The sequence below is a fragment of the Cynara cardunculus genome, unplaced genomic scaffold, assembly GCF_001531365.2.
Source record: "Cynara cardunculus var. scolymus isolate 2C unplaced genomic scaffold, CcrdV1 Un_Scaffold_3116, whole genome shotgun sequence".
NCBI lineage: Eukaryota > Viridiplantae > Streptophyta > Magnoliopsida > Asterales > Asteraceae > Cynara > Cynara cardunculus.
This window is the reverse complement of record NW_020201352.1, coordinates 53,245-62,704: the sequence shown is the minus strand read 5'-3', so window position 1 is coordinate 62,704 and position 9,460 is coordinate 53,245. Positions and strand designations below refer to the sequence as shown.

Here is a 9,460-nt window from a genome sequence, read left to right as displayed (position 1 = left end):
TGCTTGATGAAATGTATGAATGTGAAGTTGCACCTAATTCATTTGGTTATATTTAAAATCTTTAATTTTTTTTGATTTAAAATCTTTAACTTTTTTTGATTTATCTATTAATTAAACAACTTTATTTTCGTGAGACATCAGTAATAAACACTTTTGAGTGTTTTGATAAACAACTTATATCAGTGCCAAATCAGTAATAAGAAGTTTTTGAAGAAGTTAAAGTCTTCTGACTTATAATAAGTTGATAAGTGCTTTTATAGAAAAAACATAAGTTGTTTCAAATAAGCAATCTCAAACACCCTGGAGCTCCAAACTTATTCGAGTAAAATAGACAATTTGGGGACCGAACATGTTAATTTGTATCTCAATGGACCAACATCACATAATACCCATATATTTCAGGGACTATCATTGTAATTTCGATATTTTTGAAGCTTCTCCCCTGTTTCTTCTTGACTCCAAGCCTCGAACACTCCCCAAACCATCCACAGGAACGTGCATTCTTCCGATCTCAACTCACATTATATTGTTTTATCTATAGAAATTGAAGTTTTTTCCAGTTTATCAATGGATGAAGCAGTAGCAGTAGCAGTAGGAGCTCTGGCAGGAGACGCAGTTTCTAAATCATCGGATGCCATCATACATGTGATAAAGAAATGCTGGCAATTTAGATCCAAGCTTACTCAAACAGAAGAAACAACAAAGAAAAGGAAGCAAATCTTCACCGACATCGAGAAACAAAATAATCTATCGAAAGAGGAAACCGATATGTACAGGAATCATCTGAAAGAAGCAGAAGAAATCGTTCAGAAAGGCAAGAATATGAAATGGTATTCCTTTAAGAGGTACCGTTACTCGTCGGAATTGGACGATTTGAAAGCGTCGTCGCTGAGATTCTGTCAGATCGATGTTCCGTTGCAGGGGGTGAGGGATACAAAGGAAGCTTTGGTGGTGGTGAAAGATTTAAAAAAGGGAATAGAGAGTTCCGGTAATTGGTCGTCTGGTGTTCCATTGCCAAAGGGGGATGTTATAGGATCTGAGGATCGAGTTAGAGCTTTGAAGGCGATGGTGCTCAAGGATTCGAAGGTTGATGATTGTTCAGTTGTAGTCGTTTCGGCTGGAGGAGGTTATGGGAAGACTACTTTGGTAACAGAGCTCTGCCACGATCCTGATATTCAAGGTATTTTCTTCATTATAATCTACTACTCAAAATAAAAACTTATCACTGGTGAATCCAATTTTATTGGGTACAAATTTACAATTACTTGAAATCAAGTTGTATGATTTTGTTGATGATTTTCAAAAATTGGTTGTACATATTATTGTGTAAACTGATCATTTCTTTGACTACTCATAATTGTACAGAATCATATATCAACTAAAGAACAAATAGACTATAAAATTACTCCATGCCAGTTTTCAAATTGTTAGTCCTTTAGCTAACATAAAGCTCATTTGAACCGAAAATTACTGTATGTCATCTCGATATTTTAGCATATCATGTTTATCAAATCTTTCCATGATTGATGATTATGTTAATGTTCTCATTTGAACAGAAATTTTTGGCAGAAACATCTACTTTGTTACCATCTCAGAAGCCCCCAACATAAAGCTTGCTGTAAACAATTTACTTCAGAAAAACCATGGTGGTCATAAGCAGCTTCATTTTGTTACGGATGAAGATGCGACCTGCCAATGGGGGAGGTTTTTGGGTGAAAATAAGTCTGAAATACTGTTGGTACTGGATGATGTATGGCATGAATCCATTGTTACGGACTTCAAGTTCAAGTTACGTGGATACAAGATTCTGGTCACATCTAGGATGACCTTTACACAGTTTGATACATATGAATTGCAACTTTTGAATAATCAAGATGCCACCAAGTTGTTTAGGAATTCTGCATTTTCCGTAGATGGAAGCGAACGTATTGATATATCTGATGATCTTATCAAAAAGGTAGAATGAAACCTTTTTCTGTCAAGCCTAACTTTGCATTATTTAATTTATTTTGTCTTAACAGGAAGTGCTACATTAGCTGAAAATCCATCACATGTAGCCGGCCAACCATTCACATGAATCTCTACTAACTTGATCGTTATTGCTACACCCTTTTTCTTTTTCTTAACATTCGTTTTGGCACTTTTTTATAGAAATTATTGCTTACCAATATGAATTGATTTCTGTAGCTGGTCAAACATTGCAAGAATCATCCCCTGGCCCTTGTTGTGATTGGTGGTTTGCTAAAGGGGAAAGAAGTGGCAACCTGGAAATGGATGTTGAAAATTTTGTCTGCAGGGGAGAAATCTATTTTGGATCTGCACAAGTCTATTCCAGATTGTCTAGAAAGGAGTTTAGTTGTGCTTGAGAAAGAACCTGCAATCAGGCAATGTTACTTGGACTTGGGATTATTTCCTGAAGATCAGAGGATAGCAGCTACAATGCTTATGGACATGTGGGTCCATTTATACAATCATGATGAAGAGGGATTAGATACCATAAACAAGCTCACTGAGCTCTCCTCCAGAAAACTTGCTACACGGTTGCGAATGAGGTACTTCTCTTCTGATTTCAATTTTATATGAAGAAATAAACTTATTTGATAGTAATATATGGTAAATTACATGATATAAATAAGAACAGAGTAATGATCCTTAATACTTTCTTCTCTGAATGACTAATGTGACCATCTCCATTCTGAATTTAAATGGTGTTCGTCTAAGTTGCCATAACAAGAAAAATTCTAGTTTCACAATAAACTCGTCTAATTGCTTGAAATCCTAGACCACTTGTTACCTTTAGAGTTAACTTCATAGCAGGATGTTCTTTTATCATCTAGCATACTCTTTCTTAAGCAACAATTAATGGTAACATATTTTTCTTATACATTTTCTAATAATAGAAACCAACAATAAGAGCTAATAAACAATCATAAATTTTGGATGTCTGTAACAACTCTTTTCCATTCTCTTTAATACATTGGACTTCTACATCCCTATTTCTGTCTTCATCTTATACACATATGCACCTTAAAAGCCACTAGCTTGTCTTATGATTTCTCTGCATCTCTACAAAATGAAACTTCCGTTTGGTCATCAACTTTGCATTTGATTGCAGGAAGCAACCTGCTATAGCCAACTATTGTGAGGAGGAATCTGTTGTGCAACACGATATGATGTGGAGGCTAGCTAATAAATTGAGCAGTAAAGAGCCAGTAGAGCGGTTGATTATAAAGGCAGATGAACAAGTGCCTCCCCAATTGCCTCATACTGTCAACGCCCGTATATTGTCTATTTCCACAGGTATGGGTGCCTCATTTCAGCCTTTTCTTAAAGATGGTATCTGGTTAGAAATGTATATATCCGTTCTTCTAATCATATTATGCATGCTATCGATGACAGATGAAAGATTTTCTATGAGATGGAATGACTATCAAGTCCGTAAAGTGGAAGTTTTTGTACTGAACTTGATGTCAAAAATATATGACTTGCCACAGTTTGTGCAGAACATGGAGATATTAAAGGTTCTAATTGTTACAAACTACGGATATTACTTCTCACAGCTTCGGAACTTTCCTGCGCCGCAATATTTATCTAGTCTAACCCGCATTAGGTTGGAACATGTTTCGATATCTTCGATTAGTACATCATTACCAGAGTTGGTGAACTTGCAGAAATTGTCCTTGATCATGTGCAAAATAGGCAACAGTTTCAACGAATGCTCAATGCCCAACAAGTTTCCAAGCCTTTTGGAGATCGAATTGGAATCTTGCGAAGATTTAGTTACATTTCCTGCAACGTTATGCAATCTAGTTGGCCTAAAAAAACTCAGCATCACTAATTGTCTTGAGCTGATTTCATTTTCTGAAGGATTAGGAAACCTGACAAATTTGGAAGTTTTGCGGCTTGCATCATGCTCAAAGCTCATGGCATTACCTGAATCAGTGATAGAACTTCAGAAATTAAGCATTATTGATCTAAACTACTGTTTACATCTCTCCTTGTTGCCATCGCGGATAGGTGAGTTGGGTTGTCTACAAATCATTCATATGATAGGTTGCACGGGGCTGGATGAGCTGCCATCTTCAATTAAGGATTCATGTTCATTGGAAGTGGTCTGCGATGAAGAAATCTTCCAAAAGTTATGGAGTCATCTCCCGAATGTGAAAGTAAAATTGGTAGAAGAAGATAGATTTGATATCTTCTGGAAGATCGTCGCAAGAGATATGGATGTTCAATAATGTAAGCAGGGCTGAATTCTTATAAGGTATGTTTTCATATTCTATATTTAAACTCAACTTCTAAGGTATATATGTTTCATTCTTGGATCATAACTTTTCTTCATCTTCCATTTCAAATGCTTGTAAACTTTTATTTACCTGATATTGGTATCGAGTTACAGGGTGTACTTTTTGAAAGCATGAACGATTTTAGTTTGTTTTTCTTTGTATAATCAATAACCCAGACTTTTTAGTTGCTAAAGAAATAGACCAAGTATATAATCACATACAACATTTGAACTTCTATTTTGCAAATGAATTGCATGGTGTGACGATAATAATAAACGGAATAGGAGGATGAATAGATATGACATCCATGAACTGAAATTAATTGGTATGAACAAATACTCTCTATCTCAACAGAACATAACATTTTTCATACAGTGTCCAACCCTATATCCAGCCAGCGTACCTTGTAAAGACTTTCCTTAACCTTTGGGGTAAAGAGCATTGAGGCATTAACATATCATAGGATTGTCACCTTACATTAATTTCTTCCATTGGTAAGCTTATACATACATCTAGCTTTTTTATTTACAATACATGAATATGAACAACATCTCTTTTCGTTTTTAGTGTCGTAAGACACTTCGTGATCATGAACACAACTATCCATTAACTATCGCTTGTGTTTTCCGATTCATTTGAGATACATGTTAACATACGTAAACTTATAATCTAGTGAGTTCATGGCCTTGATACATATCATAAATCATATGCAGCATATTAAACATTTTCATCAACTTTCTCTTAGTGAGGTCACGACTTTCCTTCCATCGAATGAGCATTTTAGATCTATCATGGTGACTCATTGCCCATTTCAATACAAATTATAGAGATGACTTGTCATAATCCTCGCATTAATTCAAGCAATTACATAAACCCGTGTTGGTGAAACTAATAACTCTAATTTTGGGAATTATTGAGACATTGTTAGTATTTGTTTCTTTCTTCTCTTTTTTATGTGTGTTTTCCCTAACCCTTGTCATGCTTATTTATTTTTATTTGGAGTTGATAGGGAAAAGAGTCTTGTAATTTAGTTTGTTAGTTCTTGACCTTTGTTCAACTGCCGGTTGTATTCAGAAAAATCCTATAGTATGATTTTACTGAATGATTTAAATGGATTCTCACACTCAAGAGGCCAAGAACAAGACTCACGGCCAAATTGACAAAAACAAAATACGCACTTGTAGACTATCCCCATCTAATATATCCTTCCCAAAGTACGTTTTCTACTTATTCTTTACTCTTTTACTAATTTACACCTAAAATGTCTTGGAAAACATCCTGCACCTACAAGTCTTCATTCATTAGATCTGGCAACCAGATGGATGGCAAATCACTCATAGAAGCACAAATTCCAAGGGCTCGTCTCAACCGGGAAACATGACAGATGGATGACAAATCTAGTTTGTAAGCAACATTCCCAATCTTCTCCAGCTAAAATTAGATCTGGCAACCAGTTTGGGATTATCTTCCATGACCACTTAACAGCAGTATCGCCTAAGCTGAAAAAAGACCCAATTGACTAACCTTTAGTAATGCTTGTTCTCCCTAAATTAGCATGTTGCATCATTCATTTCAACAAATCAATCCAAAATTTCCTCTCAATCAAGAAACTTGTGATCCACTGACTGAATTTCCTCTCATCCTGTGATGAAGTAGCTGACATACAAAACCTCGAATAGTTAAATTTTAATACCAACCAATTTTCCCCTTGTTTTGGCTTGCAGGAAACTAGAAAACCCAAGCACTGCTGCAACTACTTATTGACACTGTCTGATTAGCATTGAAGTTTCCTCCCAAACCCGCAGAGAGGTAATGAATGGCTCACTCAGTTTTTCTTATCTTTGACAAATTCTGTATTAGCCTCGCCAAAATCAATAATTTTAATGTCTCTCAATCCAAATAAATTCATAAAAAAGTTAAAAGGAATCACGTTGCAGTATAAGTAACCATCTCTTTATTGGGTATTGCAAAGCAAGACCTTTATGTTGTAGCCTACCCGATAAATCATGTTTAACCCTTTGTAGGAAATCCTCATCAATTTCCTTCTGCAATGACACCCACCCATGACAGCAGATTCAATTTCCATAACTTTCCGGTTGCAATTTCGACTATTTTATTTGCCAACCCACTTCTGATTATAACTCGGTGTCCATTATGCAGATACTTAAAATTCTATTAGTGAATTCTAGTGATGGCCAAACCGGCCCGGCCTAGGATAGGACTGGTTATAGGACTGAAATGAGGGACCGGTTCATGATTTGGAAGGTTTTGTGGGACCGGGACTGAGCGGGATCAGTTATGGACCAGCCCGACCTCGCCTGAAATTTCAAAAAATGTAGCCGTTAGAGAGCCGTTATATAGCCATTTTTTTGGTTTTTTTGCCTCCTAAACACTATAAATATGTGTTTTGGTTGAGTGATTTATATACCAAGTTCTCAATTCACAAAAAAACGTGCACAATTTTCGGTTTCTTGCTATATTTTATGAATTCAACTCGTATTCATTTCTCGTTTCCACTTCACAATTCGAATTTCTTTCTCTCTGTCTTACAAAATAGCCAGCGAACAACATGATGCATCAAACGAACAAGTTGCCTCAAGTTCTCGCCGAACACGGACGAAAGTCTGAGATTTGGAATCACTACAACTTGGTGGTCCTCGTGAACGAGAAAAGAAAGGCACGATGCAAAATGTGTCAAACTCTCCTACGTGGGAAGGAAATTCTACCTTAAGGATGCATACCGAAAAAAACTTGCCCGGGGTTGAGGTCGGAGGGCGATTCAAGTCAACTGATACTTGACACTCGAGGTCAAATATGGTCGTATGATGCCGAGTTGAACCGACAAATGACAACACAATGTGTCATTGATTCAAGTCGGGTTGCCTTTCGGACAGTTCGACAACCCTCACGTTACGAAGTTGATCCAAAAGACGCTACAACCACGATACAAGCCGGTAAATCGTCAAACTCTTAGACGTGATGCAATTAAAATTTGGAAAATATGTCGAGCCGAAATGCAACAAATGTTTTCTGTTTTGCCTAACAATATTTCTTTAACATGTGATGTATGGAGTGAACCATACGGATTGCCGGTTTCGTATATATGCATAACGGCACATTAGGTTGAGCCTTCATTGTGGCATTTATTCAAACGTGTAATCGTGTTTGAACCGTTTGGTGCGCCACATTCTAGTGCACGTCAAATTTCAATTATTAAAAAATGTCTTGCATTTTATAATTTAATTGTTAAAATAATTAGCATTTCATTTTATAACGCTAGTAATAACAATTTTTGTGTTGAAAAATTAAAGTGTCATTTGACGTCTATCTTAGACGGTAAATTATTTTATACATGTTGTGCACACATAATTTAGCCGTTTAAGACGGTTTAAATACTTGTAAACCCCTAATAGATATGTTTAGGCTTACGTTTCGGCGAATTTTCACAAAGATTAAGAAAATGAATGCGACATCTAGAAAATATTGCGAGGACGTTGGTTTCAGAGCTTTGGGACCGAGGTTCGATATGTCCGTTCGTTGGAATTCGACTTATTTTATGATTGAAAATTTGATAAGACAAAAAAAATATTTTTTTCATTTTATAGATACCATTACCTGCAAAATTCTATTGTAAATTTTGATTGGGCCGTGCTTGAAGAATTGTTGATATTTTAGGCGATTTAAAAATACGACAACACTTTTATCCGATATTTATTATCCAACAAACCCTTTAGTTTTAAACCAATTATATATTTTGGCAAGTAAGATTGTCCAATACGAAGACCATCACGATTGGGGAAGATTGATGTTTTCAATGAAAAAGAAATTGTTAAAATAATTTATAAGCATCTCATTTATTTTTTTTGTGCTACAACGTTAAACCCGTATTTAAATGTTATCGGTGTTGAAGTTTTAATTATACAATTATGTGTGGCTTTTGGTTTAGATTGGCTACGGATAATTCTTTTTCAATGGAACAAAAACGTTCGTTTAATCGTAATTTTCAAGATTTATTTGATCAATACAAACATTTTTACGGAGGAGGAAACCAACAACAAAGCTCTTCAAGTCGTGGGTTTGCGGGTTCTAGTTATTCTTCTAGTGGTAATCGACAAAGTCGGAAAGAGTTGATGACTAATTTAATGAACGAAGTTTTAAATGAATCAAGTAAAAAAATCGATTTGATAACGATTTGGATGAACTAAATATTTATGTACATACTAACTTTATGACCGCATATCCCGCAAATGATGTCGAAGATTTTGAAAAAGTTGATGTATTAGATTTTTGGAAACAAAAACAACCTTAATTCCCGGTTTTGGCATGCATCGCACATGATATACTAACAATCTAAGCCAGTACCGTAGCCTTGGAGTCTGTTTTTTTTTCTTAGTAACGTCGTTTGGCTCATGATTATATTTGGGTTGTGTATTTTATATTATTTTACATATTAAATAATTATTTTATTAAAGTATTTTTAGTTTTAATTTTTTTTTTACAAAAAGAGTATTTTGGTCATTTACCAATATTTTATTATAATTCTAAAGCTACATTCTGTTAACCAAACAGACAGATTCCAATTCTTTAACATATTACATTCCAATGTCTTTCAACCAAACAGGTGGTCAAACTTGACAACATTTCATTCAAATTCCTTTAACAAATTCCATTCCATCCAAAAACATTTTGTGAATCAAACGTCACCTTACTTTATTGGCTAAAAATTCCATTTTCACAAATTTTAGCCCATTTAGGTAGTGCACAAGTGTTGATTCTCTCTCTCATTGATTTGATGATAATCCTTTTTACCTTATATGAAGTATTTATGTTTCTGTTTTTAGTTCCAGCGATCATCACTGAGTCTGTTCAGTGATCGCTGAAGAACTTGTAATGTAAATCCAAAACGTAACAATACCCTCCTCCAACGTCATCTTCCCTCTTTTGTATCCCCCCTTCTTTGGTGCCCCCCTTTCGCTACCTCTCACTCTATTTATTCTTTCTCTTTCCTTTGCGATATGTAGGAGGTTTTAATGTAAATGTGGTGGGTATCCAACACTCATTTCCTTTCCCCTTTGTGCCCAGTGTTGTTACAATGGGATTAATCAGAGGTTCACCAAAGTGGTGGTAGTGATGCCTATGATGGGGTTGTCGAGATGGGGTAGGGAATGATTGGT

The 9,460-nt window shown here is 35.5% G+C and overlaps 1 protein-coding gene across 1 annotated transcript; it reads left to right on the top strand.

Annotated features, from left to right (window-relative positions):
• Positions 1–531: 531 nt before the first annotated feature.
• Positions 532–7,465, top strand: LOC112503486 (probable disease resistance protein At5g66900). The gene is made up of 7 exons (XM_025107515.1): positions 532–1,180; positions 1,557–1,957; positions 2,188–2,552; positions 3,116–3,300; positions 3,400–4,264; positions 6,011–6,095; positions 6,844–7,465. Exons 1-5 carry the CDS (start codon positions 568–570, stop codon positions 4,236–4,238), a joined length of 2,403 nt encoding a protein of 800 aa, XP_024963283.1. The 5' UTR covers positions 532–567; the 3' UTR covers positions 4,239–4,264; positions 6,011–6,095; positions 6,844–7,465.
• The last annotated feature ends 1,995 nt before the right edge of the window (positions 7,466–9,460 follow it).

What these genes read in the sequence shown, in the direction of transcription:
- LOC112503486 (XM_025107515.1), top strand. Translation starts at nt 568, where the DNA reads ATGGATGAAGCAGTAGCAGTAGCAGTAGGAGCTCTGGCAGGAGACGCA. An exon ending in CCACGATCCTGATATTCAAG is followed by an intron (nt 1,181 to 1,556) that starts GTATTTTCTTCA and finishes TCATTTGAACAG; the next exon opens with AAATTTTTGGCAGAAACATC. An exon ending in CTGATGATCTTATCAAAAAG is followed by an intron (nt 1,958 to 2,187) that starts GTAGAATGAAAC and finishes TGATTTCTGTAG; the next exon opens with CTGGTCAAACATTGCAAGAA.